Here is a 22,802-nt window from a genome sequence, read left to right as displayed (position 1 = left end):
AGAACGTGGTTGCTCGAAATTAATCGAACAGATACATTTGGGAAATGCCACTTACAAGAGCCACCGGCCGCAGAGTTATCATGTCGACTACATCAAGCATGGCCGGGGATAGATTTCTCAGGAACGTGCCGGCGAGCAACTCGGTCTGCGGCATCTCCTGCAGAACATCAGAGATCTTCGCCACGTGATCGCGCTTCTGGATTTGATCGACGATCTTCTCGATATTGTCGAAAATCACCGAGGTCGCCCACGCAAAACCGTACATGATCTTCCAATTTCTCTTGACTTGGATTCCGAACACCGGGCTCTCCATCAAATCAAAGACCTTGCAGATTAAACCTACGCTGCAGACGTATGCAATGTGATCATGTTTATCGCGATCAAATCCCACGGTGTGCGTGTCCACAGTAGATTATAAAAGATGGACGGGCATTTGAATCCTTGAGGAGCATTTAAAATGTTTCTTACCTGATCTCCCACGCGTCCTTCGCCGTTACGTCCGTCGTCCACGAAGTCTTAAAGTTCTGCCTCAATTTCTCCAGTTTCTTCCAATTGTAATTCTCATCCTCCCGGTGCACTAGAGTATCGACATATTGGTAAATCTCAATTGTCTTCTCGTTGAAGGCGGTCCAATTAAATTCCCTCTGGTTGGCGGTTGTCTCGATACTGATTTTGGTCACGTTCAATTCCAGATCCCTTTGTACAGTTTTGGATAGATAGCATGTCAGTTCCTTCAGAACCGTGCCGTTCGATTCCTTAGGAAAATTCAGCAAATCCGGCGGATTCGGATCCATGCAGTACGTTTGCGTGAAATTAGAATACTCGAGGAGCTGCAACGTCTGAATTAACGAAGATAACGCGTTATGTTAAAATCTAAAGGAATGTAGTAGATTGTATTACGCGAAATCGGAAAACACCGAAGGAAGATTTAATTGCATTTTGAACCGACCTTGTTTTTATCCGTGACGGTGAGGTAGAACGATTCGATTAACTCAGTTTCGTGCCGGCGTACCTTCTCGATCCAGTTGGTAGGATTGATTCGTAAATTTTGTAAAATTATGTCGACTAGCAGATCCATATTTTCTAAATCTGGTTTGATGGACGTGTACGATAAACTGCGAAGACCCAGCATCCTCGCTATGCTCAAGTGAATTCCCAAGCTTAAGAAGAATAGAAAATGTTAGTGTGTGTATGTGTGAAACAGAATATTTCGCAATTTCTGAATGAAAGCAATTAAATGGAATACCGAAGGCACAAACTTGACCATTTCTTATTTAGAAATAATTTTGTACGTAAATTATAATTATTTTTATTGAAATGCATCTTACAATTTTGAAAACATTATAATTATATATTATAGTCATAAAAAGTATAGCAAAATGTGAGATAGTACAAAGATAGAATTGACTATGAGCATTAATGAGATGCTAGTCATAAAATTTATGCATTAGCGATTATACGTAACTGAGATAAATTATTCATAGTGATAGACAATGTAAAGAGTTACACTTGCTTTAAACGACAGGAAGCGTTTGGTGATAGCGCATCGTAATATTTTCCGGCAGAATGCGCGAAAGAACTTGACATTTTCACAGCTTTAATCTGAACAAGTAAAACTGCTTGTGGCATTTATTTGTCCCTTCCTTATACTCACATATCTAATCTTCCTTGAAGTTGCATTTCATTGAAAGTGTTTTTCCATTCGTCGTTAATATGAAAAATGGTCCAATTTAAGTATGTCACTTTACGCGCGTCCAAATAGGCCACGAATCCTTTGACATTTCTCACTACGGATGTTAAGTTTGACTTGTCGATCCTGACTACTTGTTTGAATGCCATGGTGACCATGGTCGATAAAGTATTCGACATCTGAAAAATATGGTTTCTTTAATTATGAAATTAAAACATAAATTATTGTTTGATTAATCGTTATACATACGATCCTCCCAAACTTGTCCAACTCGAAACTGTTGTAGACATCAGTAATGAAATTCTTTCCGTCACTGCTGCAGAATAATTCGTTTATTTCGTTGGCTTTGTCTTGAAACTCAACGTAATTTTCGAATATCTCTCTCATTGTCTCTTCTTGGCAAAACAATTCATCGACTTTTGTTTCTTGCAAATTCTCTACGAAACGCTGAAAGGAAAGTTAAGAAAAGTAAAAAAAAAAGCTTTTTTAGCCTGATTTAAAAATCATCAGTAAATTGTTTAAAGAAAAGTATGGTAATCTAACTGTAACGTGTGAGAAAAATCGTGTAAGAAATGTAACAAACCTCTACAAAGTCTAATCGGGAGAAGGATCGCATTATCGTCCTATATACAGTTGGTTGGAGATTTGTCAGCATCTTTTCGACCAAAATCTGATGCTTTTTCGAGATCTCGTATAATCTTCGTAAAGTTTCTTCGTGAAGGATAGCAACGTGATGAGTCATTTGCACGATATTATCAATTATTGACACAATATATGTAACTGAATTTACTATGTTATCGGAAAAGAAGTCTCTGAGTCCGTCGAAAACTTCAGCGGCTCTAAAAGTTGAAAGTCGAGTAATATTATGGATTGTTGAATGCCAACAATTTATCCGTGTCTAAAGAAAAGGTACTTGCAATTCAAAATCGTTCGCGTGGCGATCCAACAATTTGTTAGTGAGCTTCATACCATCCTGCAGGATCAGGAAAGATAGGTCCAATATTTGCGTTATATTTTCATAATTATCCGGATTCGAGGAGAAGATCGATATCGCCCCGCGCATCCTATCTATCACAGTGAAGAAATCGTCCGCGGTGGGTTTGAGTCCGCCGTTGTTGACATATTCCTTCACCATCTTCAGCAGTCTGCTTATTTTCAAAAAGCCGCCCCGAGCGAGCGGATAGTCTCGTTCATTTGCAAATATGGGATCGAGAATCACCAGGGCCTTATTGATGCTGAAATTAAAGCGTCACGTTCGGGTATTCTTCGAGCTGTAGCTTCGAGAAATTTAATTGGGAAGTCGGTTTAATAGGGGGAAATAGATTGAGAAACGAAATATCGCAAACCTACTCACTAGGTCAGATCAATTTCCTTGAATGTTACATTTTGGAAGGACAAGATTATTTTTGGCAGCCATTCGCGAATCTTCAAATACTCGGGTATGTACTTCCTGGATGTCTTCAAATCGAGAATGGTCTCCGCCGCTCGTTTCAGATCCTGGAAAAAATTGTACTCGCGAAATTTCGCCATCGCGCGATCGACCATCTCCAGTAAACCGGTGAAGTCCAGGTGTGACGAGAGATTTTCCAAAATATCGGGGATCGCTAGCGGATCGATTTTGCAAAGAGCGTTTGAAATCTCCGTAATGTCCTCCTCTTCAGGTAGAATCAAATAGTTCTTCAGACTTTCCGGAGAACAAATGACGCCGTCGATGTTAGACGAGCCAAAAGTTTTGATTAACTGTAGTAGATAGAAAAAGATTTTTTTTGATAAAAGAAATTCTGAACCTGACACTTCGATGACCGCACGTTTTACGAGAGTATTAAAACAATAGTAGCTTTGTTTTAATTATGTAATTCTATAATATAATTTTAATTTTTGATTAATAACAAAAGAGAGAAATCAAAACAAATGAAACAATTGAAATCCGTGCGTTTAAAAAAAAAATGAGCAAAAGCTGTGCGAGCGAAATCTACGTGACGCCGGCTGATAATCACTATCTATTGTAATAAATCGTAGTCACGTACGTATGCGTGCTAACGTTGTCAAAGTTAAGAAAAGAGATGTACATTTCTAATATTTATATTATACAAAACTGAAACAAATGTTTAGGTATATATCTAGTGGCATTCCTGTTTGAACAAATGTATAATACAATTACTTACGTATATTAATTTCACGGATGACTCGAATAAACCGTCAATCAAGCCTTCTCTCGCTCCCGGCATATGTTTCCTGAGTAAATTCTTAATTTGCTCGTGATTGTTAAACAAGTCGCCCAAACGGATTCCCCTGTCTGTCGACATATCAGGATATTTAATTGCCTTAAGTTTGTCAAGATTAAATGTTAACTCGTTAGGAGCACAACCGTACCGAAAAGCGCCTTGATTTCCGGCTTGGTGAGTATTTGCGCCATTGACTTCAACAGTTGGATACTCTGCGGCAATGTTTCCACGGCGGAGATAATCGTCTTGTTATTGAGCATCGGTTGCAGTTCCACGATTAAAGGACCTAAACTGTTATAGCGAAAGGAAAAACGGTGAATGAGCTTTCCCGGATTTTAACGGATTAACGATACAGGCGTCGCGTAAAAAAAAAACTAACGTGGAGTTTTTGTACGAGGGTACCTCCTCGTACTCCGACAACGGATCGCAGGGATTTCCAACGCTGCATATGTAACTCTGTACGAAAGGCAGGAATCCGTCTTGCGGCATCGACCTCGCGGGAAACTGACATGTTGGATGATAATCCAGATCGGTATTATCGCTCACCGTGTAGACAATCATGAAAACCAATACTGGCCATAAAAAGATCAGGGCCAGAATTCCCTAAAATTATTTCATACGGTTTACACGGATCTATTCAAAATAAAAGGCAGGTATCTTGTTAAGTTGTCTAACTTACTGGCTGCCGTTTCCTAACGACATAGTTCTTCCAAAGAAGAAGCCCGAGCTGATCGATCCTCATCTTTGATGGAGATCAGCTGTGAGATGCTTAACGCTGTAAGTTATTTCGAGATATTTAATAGGCTAAACCAGCTGATTTGAAACTAAATGTAACACTAATAATAAAGTAATTGATTTTTTTTTTATTATTTACACAGGACATTTAACACTTTTAAACACCATCCTGAAAAGTTAAACAATTAATTTAATATTTTTTCCTATCCAAAACTACTCTATAAATATTACGATTGTCTTGTTCACACGATTCTGTCGATTTTTGTACTTATTTATGTATAGAACTCATCTTGACCTTATACACTGAGAAAAAATAGTTGCTAATTTAGCTAAAATTTTCAACGTGATTAAATTTTTTCAGTTCAAGTATTTATGTATTTAATTCAAATACATAAACTATATACTTGAACTTTAATTTAAGCATTTACAAATTTAATTTAAATACATAAATACTACAATTGAAGAAATTTAATCGAGTTGAAAATTTTAGTCAAGTTGACAACTTTTTTTTCTCAGTATAACCACAATATTATTTGATATGCATAACCGATTACCCAAAAACCGAAAGAAATAATAATACATTTGTTTTTCTCACAAAACTTTTCAACGCCGAGAAAGATAAGCGAAAAAATGAACTAATACAAACGATATTGACATAATGACAAGCGATAATAGTTTAAATAAAAACTGTCGGAAAGAATTGGTGCCCGAATAATTGGGGCTTTGCCATAAGATGAGATTTTGTCGCAATGTATTATAACATACATCCAGCTAGTTGCATACTAAGAATTGAGACATTTTTTACGTAATTGAATTGTTGCATTAGAAAAAGTCGTTTGAAGTCGCGGCAATGCCTGACGATGCACAACAGACGCTTACGAAGCGGCGAGAATCTGTAAAACTGTACCGAAAACCTCGCGCGGTACAATGGAAAGTTTCGCCAGCTCGCGTGCGGCCGTACACTTTTGCCGACTAAAGAGTGCTCGAAATGTGTGGAATCTACTTGAACCGAGTGCACTTGGAAAAATGCCGCCGGTGAATGGTGACCTATCAGAAAATTTTATCGCCGCATGAGGAAACAGCTGAAAATTTCTCACCGCAGTTGCAGAGTTGCATTCATGTCTACTACGTATCCATTACTAAGCAGCGCAATCATGCGAGTAGCACCGGCGAATCCACTTTCATTGCGAATTCAGGCTTAGGGGATAAGTAGTACTCCGAAATTGCGCCGTCACGTAAAGATCACAAGAACGAGACTGACTGACAGCGGATTAAAATTAACGTATCTGTGCAAAAATATTTAATTCGCAATGTTCACATGTTGCGAAACGAAATCTATCGTTTGTACTCCCATTTTATTATAATACGATATTATTTATATTACAATGCATATACACGTATTTTGTATTTCAAATTTTTGCGAGATAAAAAATTTTGAAAATTTAAAAACAATGCTAAAAGGACAAACGAACAGCGCAAGATAGACGTTGCTGATAAAACAAACTAAAATAAACAAAAATTCTAGATCTACCGCGTATCTTTCCGCTCGGACGCTCGTCCACGAATCGTCCATCGTCAACTGTCGGTTCCAGTGGAAAAATCCGATATTTCAATAAGACCTGTGAATTGTCTATTGTCCTTTCGTTGCCGGAGATTCGCTCTGTCGGTCGTCCTATTCTATCTAGCACGCGACCCGAATTCGACTAAAGTCCTATTTGCACACTTTGAATACATGGTCACATTTCGCGCTCCCTTCCGCCTCTCGGCGAAAAAGATGTACGATTCGTTCCACGAAGTCCGTTTTATAATCCTTCGAATATAGATTTATTTTACTTAAATAAAGATCTTTATTGCGTGAGGCAATTGCAAGAATTGGGGATCTATACACTGCCATGCGCACTCCAGCGTCATTTCATCAGCTGGAGTTTTAATCTGGTTACGTTAATTCGTAAAAATAACGTTACAAAAGCGTTACAAAAACAGCGTCTCGCGCTGAAATGGCAGGCTCATTCAATTTATGCTTATCTATCGATATCGAAAATGGAATGTTTGTGGAATGTTGACTGCGAGATTCAACGCAAATATATACACGAGCGGCGTGACTAATTTGCGTGTCCGTCGATGCAGCTGCAGACGGAAATGCGTACTGTTCTGTCGCGTGCTGCACCGACGACAGGATGCATTACAGAGATATGGAGCAGTGAACCGAGCGGCGGCTCTCGTGCAAGGATAAAATGCGTATCAGAAATAAATATTCTGCCTGCATCGGTCTGCTTCCGGAAAGAAATTACAAATACAAAACAACGTTCGGAAAGGTCATTTATTTTTAGTTATTAGCCGCAGTTAATTTCAATTTATAAATCTATTGTAAAATTATTTTTAAAAAAGTTATATATTAGTATAATGGGACGCTTCAAATAAGTTCGAATTGAAAGAGAGAATTATATTGAACCATAACGGATTTTAGCATAAATCTTATTTCATCTCTACGAAGATAATTCTTATTGCATAATCGTGCGTAAACAATCGAACAGTTACAATAATCGGTATGAGTTACGGGAGTTCTGGCGAGACAGCAAGTCATAGCAAATGAGGGCAATTAAATTCACGTCGCGTTTTATTAAGGGAATTTTTGCCGATTTCTTCTTCTTCTTCTTCTTCTCTAATCGCGCGACCTCCAAATTAATCAGCATTCGCAGTCCGCGTACATGACGACCGGTCATTCGTATGCGATTACATGACTCTCTCATGAGATAACGAAGATCCGTAGTAATTATTGATTTGCTAATCCCGTGGAGGAATATGTCATTACGCGTAATCGCAGACGACGCGACTGCACTTACAAAGAACTACGTAGCCGTAATACGATTGGCGGTGCACGAAAATGCAGGAGTGCCTGCCGTCTTAGATATTCTGCAATGCAGTCAGCATCCCGTGCAAATACATGGCACCCGCTAAGTTGTAATAAGGCCAACCGGGGAAACAATTTCTCGAGATGGAAGAAGGAAAGAGGAATTATGTTACTATTATATAATATTTGAAATCGCGCATTTGAAATTAGTAATATTAAATTAACTCGTTAATTTAATTCTGCGATATTACTTATCTGATTCAATCTGAAAGCTGAGTTTGAAATCGAAAGTGATGACACAGACAGTTCGAAAGAATAAAAATTTGTATGTGAAATCACATAAGAAACTGCGACCACACATGGACCTATCTCGTCTATAATTGTATTCTGTACAAAACGCGGTCCAGGTTCAATTACTTTTGATTATTGTATTTGAAATCATTTTTTCTGAAATATTTATAAAGTAGATAGAAGAAATTATTCTATATTTCTTACTTGTTTTCTTTGCGAGGAATCACTTCCTTGACGATTGTAGCATGATTTACTTGACACTCCGCACGTTATACGTGAGTGGATAACATTTTACTGCTAATGGAATACAAATACAGTAACGTTTGGAAAACACTTTGCGATGAGGCGCGATAATATCGTCGAAAGTTTAACAAATATATAATGAATAGCAAGCAGCAAAGTCGTGCGCTACATTTGTAAGGTGTGCTCTTGAAATCGTGCGCTTTCTAGAGCACAGCGCCTCCTCGGATCGCGTTCCGTCGTACTTCAAGTCCCATTTACGCCTAAAAGCGAAGAGCCGCAGCCTATTTTGAATTAATAATAGAGATACAGCTCTTACGAGACTTGACTTAAGCCAGTTTAAATCCTTACAAAAAGTCTTTATGATACACTCAGCATATTTATTTATGTGTGAGCAATCGTATCATTCACCCATTATCGAGTATTTCCTTTTCAAATAAACTCGCAATTATGTCGGACAACTGGAACAAAATTACTATTTTTCAGAGAGTCTAAAGGTGATGATAATGAGACCATTAATAAACATTAATTTACACAGTTCCTGACTATAATTATCATAAAACAGGAATATTCCGTTTCATTCGGTGACCATGAATCACGAGCCGGTTATTGCCGTTTACGTCGCCGGTGCTAGTGAACTTCTGATTCTGCGGAAAGTCGAGCAAAAAAGAGGCATTCCGGTCCGCGCCCAGAGCTTCGTTTATTAACACTCCGCGAACACAACGCGCACTTTCACTGGTTCCGCGTGGTGTGCAGTTATGCGATTACGGTCGCGGTTACGGCGCCCGAATAAACCCCGAATCATTTCGTAACGATCGCCGCGTTCGACACGTATGGACTTAATGATGCCTCCTTTTTTTTCTATTTAATACGCGTTTGAATAAAATCGCCCGCTTGCCTTGCCGAGGCCGGTTAAAGTTCATCACTTCCACGGCTCATTGTGAAAACAATTAAACGCGAAGTTATCATTAATCACGGTTTTTTCAACACACTAATTTTTTTTTCTTTTTCTATTTTCTAGTGAGTAGTAACGGCTGTATCAATGTAACAGCTTGAAACAATTGATAAAGTCGTAAAGCTCTCAACTAATAAAATTATAATAAAGTCGTAAAGCTCTCAACTAATAAAATTATAAAAATGAAGCAGTGTACAGAGAAAAAAAAGTTAATTTGTCTAAATACGTTTAGCTCGTAATGATTACTTCGTTTCAAACATATTTATGCTATTAAGTTAAATAGCCGAGTTAACAATTTTTTTCTTTCAATATATGTTCGTAACCGCGAGATAAATCAAATTAATAATTGATATCTCAAGGTTTTCTGTCAAACTAAATGAACGTTATGCTCGCGGATGTAATAATGAGTTTCAAGTGTGCGTCACTTCTTCTCGCGTTTCCAGGTGAAAATCAGCGATCCGATTTATTAATATGTGCGGCGTGGCCCGTCCGAATGTACGAGTGTCGTTGGCACGTAATTATTATACGCGGCAGTGACCATCGTTGCGACAACGCGATAACGCAAGACGGTAACGTAAGTTTTATTTCATAAATATCCGTTCATGCAGTACGGAGGTATATATAATTCGCATCAAAGTAATATCGAATTAATAAATAAAAGACTGTTAAATAGGAATACATTTAAAGAAGATGTCGAACTTTAGTTCACGAGATGGCACTAGAAAAAAATTGTTGTAGTATGAATTAAACAAAGTTTGATACAATTAAACATCGGACTGTTATTAATATATGTAGTTGATTCATCTAAATTTTATTCACTGAGAGAAAAAATTGTGCTGGTGATAATTATACAACAGGGGACAACCATGTAACTTTTGTTAATAGAATTATAGTATACAGGTAAATGAACTATATTATAGTTATTGCAACTAAGTTAATGGTTAAGAAAACTAATAAAAAATAATTGTAATGTATTATATTATACAGTTGTTACAACTATTTTTTTATTTAATTCTTTGTGTGTGTGAAGCTGGCGTATCATTTCATGGAAACTCACGAAATGTTGAGAGTTCTGGCTTTATTTACAATAGTTCTATAGTTCCTGATAGATAAAACAAATAGTTCTGGCCTTTAAAGCGAAAAAAAAACGTATAGGACAAAGTGAGACGCCAGGTTCACGCAGCGTCTCAGTTTGTCCTGCGTCATTTTCCAGACCCAATTCTTGTAGGATTTTAAAAGATCTATAGTTCTAAATGAGTTCTAGAAAGAGTTCTAGCGTTTAACATAGTTTATTTAATAAAAAAAAAAAATTATTATAAAACATTTATTTTATAATATTACATAATAGAGTTCCGTGTACAAAAAAAATATTTCTCCTCCAGTTCTGAATGTATCTAAACGCCTTCCGAAGAGTTCCGGTCGGATGCATAATTTATTAGTTAATAATAAATTGTTAACTCCCGCCAAACACGTATTTTGTCATATATGGGTGAGACGCTGGTCTTTATTCGAGAGTTCTGTGTACCAAAAAATATTTTTCCAATAGTTCTTAACGTAACAAAGCACCTTCCGAAGAGTTCCGGTCGATTGCATAATTTATAGACTCTCTCTCTCTCTCTCTCTCTCTCTCTCTCTCTCTCTCTCTCTCTCTCTCTCTCTCTCTCTTTCTCTCCACAAGTTAATTCAAGGAATACCGCTCCAGTTTCTTGCCGAATTTAGCTTTCACTATCTTGCGCAAGTGTCTCACAAACAAATATTCGAGCGTATGCCAACTTTTAATTTCCGCGCGAGGTCTCGAAGTCAAACGGGTTATAAAGTTCAAGGCCGATGTCAAGTATCGAGGGGTAATCATGAGCGGACTCTCTTCTGTGATGACACTTCTTATCAAACTAAATAATTGACGAATAGTAATGGGACTCTGTCATGACTGATTCTACGGAAACGAGACAGCGCGTGTCGACGCAACTGCAAAAATGTTTTGTCGCGCTCGCCGACGAAGTTACTGAATGAATTTACTCAAAAAGGCTATTTTTACTATGCGCAAGGTTAACTGGAGCACGCAGATAGAGATTCAAGCGTATAAATTTGAAGTCAATGCGTCACGAGATTACGCAATTCAGATTTATGACTATATTACAATAATGTGTGTAATCAGTAACGTAATTAAGCGATACAACATGTTTTTACATAAATTGTTACGATGTTTTATCGAGATATATGCACAAAGCATGTAAAAAAACCAAAATCGGTATATGCGAAACGAAGATGAACAAGAAGGATCTTCGTGGAGAAAGAAAAAACTGGTTGCATAAGCTAGAAGTCTAATAGATTGGAAGGTGCATGTACTTATAAATCTGTCAGTCATTCTAGTTATAACATCGAGACGATAGTAAATATAAATATTGACAGAAATTCAATCACGATCAATCAAAAATTCTGATTAGTCAGAATATTTTAATATTTCTTATCGATACAATCGATACAATCAAAACATTCTCTTCAGTGTTCGTTTTTTTATCGACGCGTGCATGTTGAAAATGATATATTTACATTGAAGTTACGAAGTTATTAAATATCACATTGTCGTCATCTTCAGACGTAATGCAAAAAAATAGCAGGCACGTGTGCAATAAATTTTCTGTCCTGTTCTTTCCTATTATTATATTAGTCTACGTATCGATCTTGAACGTTGTCTTTTGCACGTTGATCGAATAAGAAAATATGATTAAGTCCAACAAATGGAATTGCAAATGAAGGAGATAAAAGGAATGATTTAGAGTACTCGACCGCAGTTTTTCCGCACAAATATCACGACGTTATCTCACGAGGTGCTCCTCGGTAAAAAATAAGTTCAAGGTCGCTAATAAAGCCACACGAAGCATTGTACCCAGTGGCGTTTTATATAAAACTGAACATTTTCTTATTAATAATCTCAAGAACCTGAAAAAAAAAACAGAAACAGATCACTTACTGAGAAAGAAATAAGAAGTGTGGAGCACGCATGAATTTCTCACATGCAACTTCAATGACACCGGGATTGCAAATCACGCGGAAAAACTTGGAAACAAGGACCGATGCGGATCGAACGGAGGCTGTGTCTACGGAGGCTGTGTCTCGCGCGAATGCGAAAATAATTAATCCCGGAAGAACGAACGGGCCGCGAGATGAGAAGAACGAAGGAATCGTTCATCGAACGCCGTTGATTACCCCCGCAGTACCATCTGCGTTTGACAGATGCGAACTCGGCTCTCGCGCAGTGCACATGAACACATCGCGTGCGAACGGCGGGAATCTTTGCAGCGGAGAAGTTCAGGGTCGCGTGCGACCGCACAAAGTAATCGCGAAGACACGAGGAAGGAGCGTATCCTCGCTTTTCTCGGAAATATCGGAGCGCTCGGCGGAGGCAGCTGGTCGAGCAAGTTTCCCCGAGCTCGTCGAGAGTCCTAAGAGGAGGAGCGAGCGATGCAGAAGAGAAATCCTCCCGCTGCAGTGACTCGCAGCATGAAGTTCGCTCGCGTATACTTTCCGTGGGACCGAGAGCGAGCGCGAGAACACGATGCCTAAGACGTGACGCGTGAGTCTGGGGTTTCGCGGATTTTTTCAAAAGCGAGAGACAGCGCGCGGGAGTAATGCGCAACGCGCATTCTCCGTAGCAGCGAGATACGAACTGTTATTAACTGTGAATTGTTTGAAATTGAGCGAGATTTTTATGCATGGCAAGTATGCTAATCGCTCGTATGATTCATTGTTAGATGAATATCTAAATAATATATATATATAAATCTTGGAAACCTTAAGGCCATAGTTGTATAATAATACCTCTGTTTATTAACACGGAATGCGAGATGTTCTTCAAAGATAGCAATTATTTTTTAATCTTTTCTAATGGCACGAAACGATAGTTTGAGATAGTGTATATTCAACCGCACAACTTTACTGTCAACAGTTGCGCCATCAATCAATATTATTATAAATTATTAATTTACACTTTTGATTATTATGTTAAACGATCGATGTGTGTACAAAAGTAAAAATATGTTGCACGATCATTAATCATAAAAAAAAAGTAAAGCTAATCGATAAAACGAGTCAATATGTGCATAAAAAATAATAAAGTGCCGTGTAATCGTTAAATACAAGCTAATCGATATCGTAAGATATTTGCGTGTCAGAAGAGATTTTGCGAAAACCATAATTTCTAACGCGGCTCCATGTCGAATAACACGAAGCTAAGAATTTCCGCATCTCTATCTCTTTCTTTTCTGCATCTTATTAGATACGATCGGAAACAAATTTGCATTTTATACTTACAACCTTGAAACGGCTAGATCAGCTTGCTCTCCGCGTTTCGCTATAAGTCTATAAGAAGCTGAATAAGTATCGGTGATCCGATTTATCCTTATTGAACCCCGCGATCGATCGGATCGCATAAATCACGGTCAATTGCGTGATCGCGCAAGCACAGATCCACGATCAACGATCCCCGCGAAGTTCGTGAACCCTTACGAAGCACATTGCGTTTGTACACGCGCACGCGCGCGCGCTCACTCCAAATAATGGGGAACTGGAGAACAACTCGCTTCGGCGAGATGCACCCGAGGATGCACCGGCGAATTGCCCGTTGCGGTCAGCACGCAAAACTCACACGGATCCGACGAACGAAAGCGAACTTGTCCCGGCTTGTTTTCTTGTTTCGCGTTTTTTTTTTTTCTCCGGAGCTACTCTCCTCTCGGCAGCGGCGGCGGCGGCGGCGGCCGGCGGAGATGATGACCGACGTTCATGCACACTTGAACGACGAGGGACGACTGTTACCACTACCGTGATCCACGACCACGTGGACCTTCGAAGTGCCACCACACAACATCTCGTCTGCCGCGTGTGCGTGCCTGTATGTACACAAGACAAGAGAACAGGCGAACTCGCGAGCGAGCGAACGAGCGAGCGTGCGAACGCCCGACGCATCGTAAATCGTTCCTCGATCGATCGATCGAAACTGCGCGAAGCAGTCAGTAAAGAAGATGATGATTTTCGACGATTTTCTTCATTAATCACGTTGATCAATAATTAATAACTATAATTAATTTCGTGATGTTTTCTTCATGATGACTGCAAAAACCCGATGAATAACATTGTTCAACACGAGAATTAGCGTAATACAAAGTTTACAAAAAACTTATAAAAAGCTTAAAAAAATATGTAAACGTATGAACAACGTAATCGATAAATAATACTTTTCATTTTCTCGGGGGAATATTTTATTCTGATGACTGCAAAAATCTGATTAATCTCTGAACAATAATAATTGCTTTATTAATCTTTTTTAAAATTTTTTAAAGATGCTTGTTATCATTAAAGTATTATTAAACTTCTTGTCAGTTTAATTATTATTATTAGTTATACGGTATTATGTAGCTTCCAGCTTTGGTTTAGAACTATTACAAAACCAAGAAATAATTGCAGCAGACTGCGTAAACAGGAAATTTATAAACATTTCTCTGAATATTATTAAACACTGAGACTCGCATCGATCGAAAAATAACATTTATCTTAATTGTATTATTCATTAATTGTATCTTGAATACATAAAGATTACGTAATGTATGTAAGTAGCATTGTTCTCGATGATACACATGCGGCAATTTACCCAATCTCGATAATAACGTAATTATTTCGAGGGGAAAAACGAATCGGGTATCGCCGTGATTTTTCGAACACACGTACCCCGGTACGTGCGCGGAATCGTACGAGAAATCACAAATCCCCGTGAGAAAAATAGCGAATTGTACATTCCCTTCGCGTATGGAGTGCCCACAGCGGCATTATTCTCAATATCAATTTATCTCGTTTAATCTATAAGCACATCGGAGCATCTAGCGCAATAAATCGAACGAATTAGCGGTCCGATCTTAAAAGAGTATACTGCAACGTATATATTCTCGGTTTACTAAATCTGTCTCTAATTGGTTCGACGATCGAAGCTTCGCAGGAAGATATTCGGTTCACCAAGAGCGACAACACGATCTATTTATCAAACAATCGTGAAGGCCAGCGGCGGGATCGATTGACTGACCTATGAACTGCCCGAAGACTATGATAATAGCGATTTCCATTCGACGGTTTGGCCATTCGTGATGATTTAGCATTTAAACCTGCGATCTATCGATTTAATATTAAAATGTAATCGCAGGAAAGACGCGAGATGTAATAAAATAACGTTACACACGCGTCTTCTAAATTTTCGGTACCAAGGCAAAGAGCTTTCATGAATAATTAATTAAATCGTCAGAATAAAGTTGAATTAATTACGACAGTAATTATATGCATAATACGTGATATGCATAATACGGAAATCTCGTTGTGGCATAATATGATCGTTTGAAGACTCACAAATTTCACGTTATTCCATAGTTTCTATCGCACGAACGTGCGCGTCGTTAATTAAATCACGATTTTCGAAGTGATATTTTTCGCCGCGGTTATGCGGCAAGCAAGATAAATACAATCATTTAAATTTCCCCGCGTGGCAATAGCACAATACGCCGCAATAAAAATCTCCCTTCGCTCTCTCATTTTTCAAGAATCATTATTTTACGTTGCTTACTCAGAAGTGATATATGTTATTGTCACAGGATGCTCGTTATCGGTGTAGTTCCGCTGTATCATTCACTTGTTACATCGAAAACAAAAGAAAGCGCGCAAAAAGAAAAACTTTTAAAATGAAAACGAAATACTCCCGATGTAATTAATCGGCGAGAAATAAAACTCCCGTATTTAATAAAAGGCTCCCTTAAAGTCTACATGTTTCATACCTTTTCACAAAATAATTGAATTGCATCTTGAAATTATTTCACATACACGCGCACACTTTAGCAATTACATTTCCGATGATTATACGTCTTAAAAAGGTTATATACCTTTCGCTAAGTCTTGTCGGTTTCTCACAAATTACCCAATCTCTTCTACATGTTATCTAATCTCTTCTGCTGTCTTTCTTCGTTGAGGTTGTACACATTCCTCGCCTTAAACAGCGTTTTCTTCATAAACATCAAATGATTCCAAATACCGATCTACATTTTGGTTACCGAAGAAGAAAGTTTGATTATATTACTCCATTTTATCAACGTTCACTAAATACAATATTTATCAATACGTCGTATTTCACGTTCATACTCATATTTATGATTTGAATGTAAATGACTGCTACTACATAAATATGCAAAAAATTATAATTTGCATTAAATTTTATATTTACTCGAAAAAACTATGTTAATCTTTATTTTTTTTTTTTTTTTTTAAAAAGGTCACAGATTAAAATATTAAATTTGTAGCTGACTTAGAGCCGTGCAAATATTTCTTATTAAACTTTCTTGTGGCTTCAACTAGTTGCGAGATATTTGCTCGGACATCTATGGACAGAGACATCTTGTACATACACGTAATTAAATGCTTCATGCTTCCTGAAATGTTTTATTTTATTTAATTTTCATGCTTACTGTATGTACTATTTATTTCAAATTAAATCTTTATTCCTGTTAACATCATTTGCATTTTGCCTTCTTATATTAACATTTATTTCGTAAAATTGTACCATATTTTATATATTGTATGTATAACTTATCTATTATTTAAGCAAGTCTTCTAGCTGCAATCACGCCTATCGCAACGAGTGACAGGTAGTTATTTACCTTACATAACTTTCAAACTATATTAATCTTTTTTCTCAAATCTCTATTAATCAATACGTCCGTTAAAGCTATCATTATTACTTTATTTCATAATGTACAAGGAAATCTATAAAACCTTGAAAATATTCGCAATAAATTAAACGTATCTTCCGTCTTTTTAATGAGCAAGTCTCTCGTTAAATAGAACGTTATCTTTGAAGAATAACCGCGAAGTTTTTTTTTGCTCTTCGTGAAAATTGTCAAATTGTTGTAACAGTATGGTTCCGTGTGATATAAAGTTTTTATATCACTTTTAGAATCGCGAGGAAGAATGTTGGGCTGAGCCACGGCGCATGAGTAAACAGAACGCCGACTACCTGTGGCTAAAATTAAAAAAAGAGTGAAGAAAGTAAAATCCGGCCCTTTTTAGAACACTTCTAAAAATAGGACTGGCGCGTTTGAAGAAGTGAACAAAAAGGCGGAAACCCGTCCTAGGCAAGAGCAGACCTGTTTCGGACATCGCATTCCACTTGATAGAAATTGAGAAATTAAATGCGAAAAGATTTTTTTCGAGACGTACGCCCATTTCGCGAAGATACACGCGCCTATACGTACACGTGTCGACGCGCGCACATCATATGACAGCCTATGATCGTTTACATGTAAATTGGCATATCATTAATTATGATACCATTAGGGTGCAGCGCAAACGCAATTTACTAGGTAATCAAGGTACCATTTATCGCTTCGCAATGGCAGCCACGAGAAGATGTAACGTTTAGTGCGTGTGAATAAATAATGACTTTATAAATTGTTGACGAGTCAACAATAATTTGGCTATTAGAGGAGAATAGACACGTCATAAAAAATACAAATTTCACAAGAGACACATTCGTTTCCATTAGCAGCCCTTTCATTTTCAATATTATAACAATACATAATGAATTTTTGATTAACTTACGTAGAGTAAGCCATTTTACAGTAAAATAACTGCTTCCGAATTAATTTATTCGTATTATAATACCCGATGTAATTCTCATTATAACATTAATTTATGATGAAAATAATTATACAGCAAACAGAAATTGAAACTTTCATGAAAAAGACATATTATTCACATATTATCGATTAAAAATACATGGACTTTAGTCTATTATGTAAAAGCATAAACAAATTGGTTGCTATAAATAATAAAACGATAATGTTTCTTATATAACCTATTACACTATAAAATTGCATCTTTAAATATTTAAGCGTCGTTGAATTAATTAGTTTCGTAGCGTATTGCATATAAATAGCACAAATGATCTTAATATCAATCTTGATATAATGAAATTGTACGTTTTTACCTGTTTTAACCCTTGAAAAAAAAAGTTGATAAACTTGTTTTAATAAACTGATTACTGATCAGTAACTGATTATATTTCATCAGTTAACTGATAAAATATCATCAAATACTTGATCAGTAATCAGTTTATTGAAACAAGTTTGTCAACTTTTTTTTTTCAAGGGAATGTTATTGTCGAATATTCGGTAATCAGATGTTACATCTGTACAAGAGACGCAAAAATTATTTTGACGTTCCTTGCATAAGAAATTAAAGTGGAAGAGGCACGAGATTTCACGTAGATGCATCTCGTCGACGATTGTTGTGTGCGGACAATAGTCATTTATTTGCTCGAGATATTACGTGGCACCACCCTCGAGATTTTCCCATAAGCGTTCGCACGCACGCGGTCACCGAGAGTTACCGGGATAAGACGGATAGTCGCGCTGAATGGTATCTCATTAGCCGACTTCTCACGTGCTTCCGCAATGGCGTCAGATGCTCCGCGTGTTGCACCGATCGGGCGCAGCCCGCGTTGTTGCGACGTGTGTCGCTTGATAGTATCAAGTTGATATATTACGCGAGTATTATTCCTTCGCGGCAGAAGCGATTTTATTAAATTTTCCGGCAATCTGTCAAGCGAGCGACGCCGGTTCGCGACCCCCGACAGCCAGCGATATCCCCCGTTCCTCCTGGGAGGCTGGCAACCTCGGACGCTACTATCAGTGCCGCGAGAAGTTACGTGGAAGAGGAGGAGAGACTGCAAGGAAGACACGTGGATGCCCAATAAATATCTTTGGATCGCGCATTAGATATCCGAATGCCTTACGATATTCAGATTTATGGATATTTGTTATTGCTACCGTACTTCAAGTTCCCGAACTCCCGTAACGGGGAGTTTGCCGCGAAACTAAAATCGTGCACCCGGACGGGAGTTTTATCGCGAGATAGATCAATAGACGCGCACGATAGCGCGTGCATCGATCGTTCGCGCTTGGCCGATCACGAGCGCAATTGAGAGCGGAAATACGATCGCACGATAAAATTCGCTCGTGAAGCCGAAATAAATCCACGGCACGTGGGGGGCAGCGCGCGACGCTCGTATCAAGCATGGTGTGACTTAAACACGATACCCGATTCATTGTAAAGTGTTTTTTCCGGCCGCAATTTAGCGGACACTCCAGGCTAATAATTAGGCATTCAAGATGATTCTAACGTCTGGAAGAAGGCATTGCATAAATCCGCGATCCGCGAGCTCGACGTTTCGTCCTTCCGTTCCCCGATATGGCATCGGTTTACATGCGCGATTTGTTCACTCTCTCTTTTTCTCGCTTAGTCTTCTCTTTGCTCGAGGATGACGGAATACTGGAAAGAGCGGAGCTATCCGTATAACGAGCAATCGCGAAAAGTGGGTTATCGTAATCGTGAGAAGAAAATGAGAGACGTATATGAAATCGAGCGATATTTTCCCTCGACTCTTAGCATAATTCTTAAAAGCGGGATGCATGATTCAATAGACCGACACGGTCTTTAACGCAATTGCGAGCAAACAATCAGGCAGCGCATTATCGTCATTTTATGTCGTTGCACTCGATTGCGACAGAACGCGACAGAGTTCTCCTTTTAAGAGAATTCCACGTGAATTTTTCATTTCCGTTTCTATTAAGCTGACACTGCCATTTTAACATAATCAAATACGATTTATATAAAAGTCAATTTTTTTCCTACTCATTAATTGTCCGATTTCAAATTTTTATTGCAATCGATTCACTAGAAATGATTGTACTTAAGATTAAAGTTGAAACCAAAGCTCAGCTTTAAAGAAAAAAAATTTAAGGATTAAAAAAAATTAATACAATTAATTAGCAAAGAATTTTAATGTAATTTTTGAGCAATCAGTTTTTATATAAATTCAATTCGAGTGTGCTGAAATGTCTATGCCAGCTTAATAAAGACGTGGGAATGTAGAATTCACATGTAGCCGCTTAGAAAAAGAACTGACTGAATATACTCAGTGTACTAATGCTGCAGAATAAATCGCTATCTCTGGCATCACAATTAAACTTCTTGCACGCGCTTCCGTCTCGATATATTTTCCTTGCATACATTATACAAGACATAAAATCTTAAATTATGTTATCGTCTTTCGCAAATAGCTAATTACACTCTTATAAAAACTACAATAAATTTAATGTAATGGAATTAAATGTCAAATAAGTAAATTAAAAACATGAAAAAACATTGTTATACTGTTGTAAGTTATAGTGTTACATAAATGCCATATACACTAAGAAAAATGTTTTATTGTTGTTACAACAAAGGATTTAACTAAAATGTATTGAACAAATTTATTATTTAGTTAAAAATATAAAATATTATCTAGTGCAGAAAAAATTCTTTTATTTACATGCATTTCGCAGAAGCAACTATTTTTTTTTCATCACATAAAACAAAGTGATTGTTATTTAAAAATGCCGCAACTAAATCCGCGGCACGTTCGACGGTCGTAAATAGCTTTTGCACTACGTTCTTTTATTTTGTTTTATATAACAAAAAAGTGTAGTTGCTTCTGCAAAATGCATGTAAATGAAAAGATATTTATTTATATTAACTAGTTTTGCTCGGTACGTTTTAATCAAATTATTAATTGTTACGATAAAACGAAATTTTGTCCTGGTGCATACTCGTCGCACATACATATTTACGTATTTTTGCGCAGCTACTATTTAACTCGTAAGTGTGCGTGACTTTTTTTGATATAAGTGCCCAGCTTACAATAATTTTTGCGTGTTTTACGCGCGTTGCGTACATTGTAATAATGCGAATATTGTAAAAGATTTGCATTAGTTTTATTCGTAGAACATGTTTTGTCGTGCATATTGCGCGTACAAGTAGCTATTCAGAAATGTTTTTGCTCGTAAATGTATCCAGCAAATCATACGCAAAAGCAGTTTATACTAAGTAAGCAGAACTTTGTCCCAGTGCGTCATATAGATAGTGACCAGCAGAAATATTTTCTGGGAGTTTACATTTTTATTTACAAGTAGTTATAAACTGACACATGTTTTAAACGTAAAATAATCATTTTCAAACATAAGAAATTAAAAGAAATCCTTTAAAAATGTTTTAAAATATCTTTAATATTTAGAAATATCTTTAAAAATGTTTTGTTACGCAATTTAATTAGTAAATGTCTATAATTTGCTACTAGGTCAGTTTTACACCCACACGAGTACTCACGGATTAAAGTGTGTCAAGTTTTTTCGCGTCTGTTAGAAAATTGTTACGCTCAACGGGCCGATCTTCGTCCTCTTCTCGAGAGAAAATGTAATAACAAGCACTAAACAGGAAAACCAGGATAGAACATGAGGTATTAATTTATGTAAATTACGGTCAAGACCCACTATTATGCGCTGCAAATAAAAAAAGGGATTTAGATTTAATAGATAAAACACAGGAGTGACATAATGCGATTCCATCGCTCGTTAAAAAGTTATGCATCTTGAGTATCATTTTGCGACCCTATTGATCATTAATTGAGATGCATATGCCTCCGCTCAGATGTGCGCGCGTATTGGCTGACTCACAATCTTGCGCTTTACGCGATACAGATTGTAATCTACGCGCGATCATTAAGCGAAATATTAGAAATTAGCGATAAACGCGCCCGATGAACGTATCCTTTGTGCACACTCTCCCGGTAATTATGTTAAAACACTTCTCAATGATACACAATTACATAAACGAGCGTCGTACATTGCATGAAAATATTATCGGATAGAGTTTCCGGTTCTGGAAATAAGTGATACGCGCAGTGACATGTAGAATCATTGAAAATCCCGAAGTAATTCGCAACCGTCGTATCTAAGGAGACATCGTGTGCGAAACAAGATGGCAGATTGAAGAAATTTATCTGAATGCATTTGCAATAAGAGCGGGGCGCACGAACGAAATGTGACTGCCAAAATCTTGTTTGAAATAGACAATATTGTTCCAGCGTAAATCCTGTTCGCAAAGTATACATCTTTTGGCAAGGGATGTTATTTATTATTAAGAATTATATTTTCTTTGTTTCTAGAGTACGCGCGTGTCTGTGAATATTGCATTTCTTCCTTCTGACAACTCTCATTCTACAACTCACGTATTATACGCTTGAATCCAGGAGTCTTATGCAACTGTTAATTACAAGGTTTTATAAAAAACTCTTAGCTTTATTCGATTAGTCTGCCGCATACGTTTAAAATGGAAAGTTATATAATTTCTTTTCTTATATAGAATTTCGAAATGCAAAGCACCTTCATTCGCGTATGTGCGCAACAGATAACCGAATCACGTGGCCGAGAAGACAGATGAAAAGGAGCAATGCTCTGATAGAAGCGAGGAAAATTATAATCAGTGACGCGCGGAGTTATCAATACTTCCAGGAAACTGCGTGTCCGGTGGGCGATTAACTGTCATAAATGAATTGCTATCCAGGATTGTCGCGGTCGTTATAATTAATATTAATAAGCTTTATTTATCCTGACATCGATGTTTGTTGTTTTCCGACTGCAATCTTATAACGCAGTTCCATTACATAATTGCATAATTCTGGAAGTAATCTTCATCTGATAATCTAAAAATTATCCAAGAGAGAGAGAGAGAAGCTTAACGAGCATATTTCAACGACTGGTTAAATGTATTTTTAGATTTATTATTTATTATAAATATAATAGTTATAAATAAACAATAATAATGGCTATTAATATAATATTTTCATTATGTAATTATTATTAATGGAGTATTTTAATAATAATAAATAAAAAATAATATAAAGTTATCGCG

The 22,802-nt window shown here is 37.3% G+C and overlaps 1 protein-coding gene and 1 long non-coding RNA gene across 2 annotated transcripts in view; one reads left to right on the top strand and one right to left on the bottom strand.

Moving 5' to 3' along the window:
* LOC105195262 overlaps nucleotides 1-13,770 on the bottom strand; it is a 38,908-nt gene extending 25,138 nt beyond the window's left edge. Inside the window, 13 exon segments of the mRNA XM_011160626.3 lie at nucleotides 56-344; nucleotides 469-839; nucleotides 950-1,160; nucleotides 1,655-1,869; nucleotides 1,940-2,137; nucleotides 2,274-2,529; nucleotides 2,608-2,925; nucleotides 3,045-3,430; nucleotides 3,856-3,986; nucleotides 4,064-4,206; nucleotides 4,295-4,518; nucleotides 4,595-4,690; nucleotides 13,299-13,770. Of these exon segments, the coding sequence (XP_011158928.2) occupies nucleotides 56-344; nucleotides 469-839; nucleotides 950-1,160; nucleotides 1,655-1,869; nucleotides 1,940-2,137; nucleotides 2,274-2,529; nucleotides 2,608-2,925; nucleotides 3,045-3,430; nucleotides 3,856-3,986; nucleotides 4,064-4,206; nucleotides 4,295-4,518; nucleotides 4,595-4,657 (2,805 nt within the window). The 5' untranslated portion in view covers nucleotides 4,658-4,690; nucleotides 13,299-13,770.
* Nucleotides 13,771-18,063: 4,293 nt separating this feature from the next.
* LOC120357913 lies at nucleotides 18,064-22,717 on the top strand. The gene is made up of 3 exons (XR_005574918.1): nucleotides 18,064-21,994; nucleotides 22,057-22,167; nucleotides 22,254-22,717. It is a non-coding gene; the product is annotated as an uncharacterized LOC120357913 (long non-coding RNA).
* The last annotated feature ends 85 nt before the right edge of the window (nucleotides 22,718-22,802 follow it).

This window comes from Solenopsis invicta, chromosome 5 (genome assembly GCF_016802725.1).
Source record: "Solenopsis invicta isolate M01_SB chromosome 5, UNIL_Sinv_3.0, whole genome shotgun sequence".
NCBI lineage: Eukaryota > Metazoa > Arthropoda > Insecta > Hymenoptera > Formicidae > Solenopsis > Solenopsis invicta.
This window is presented reverse-complemented; position numbering and strand designations above follow the sequence as displayed.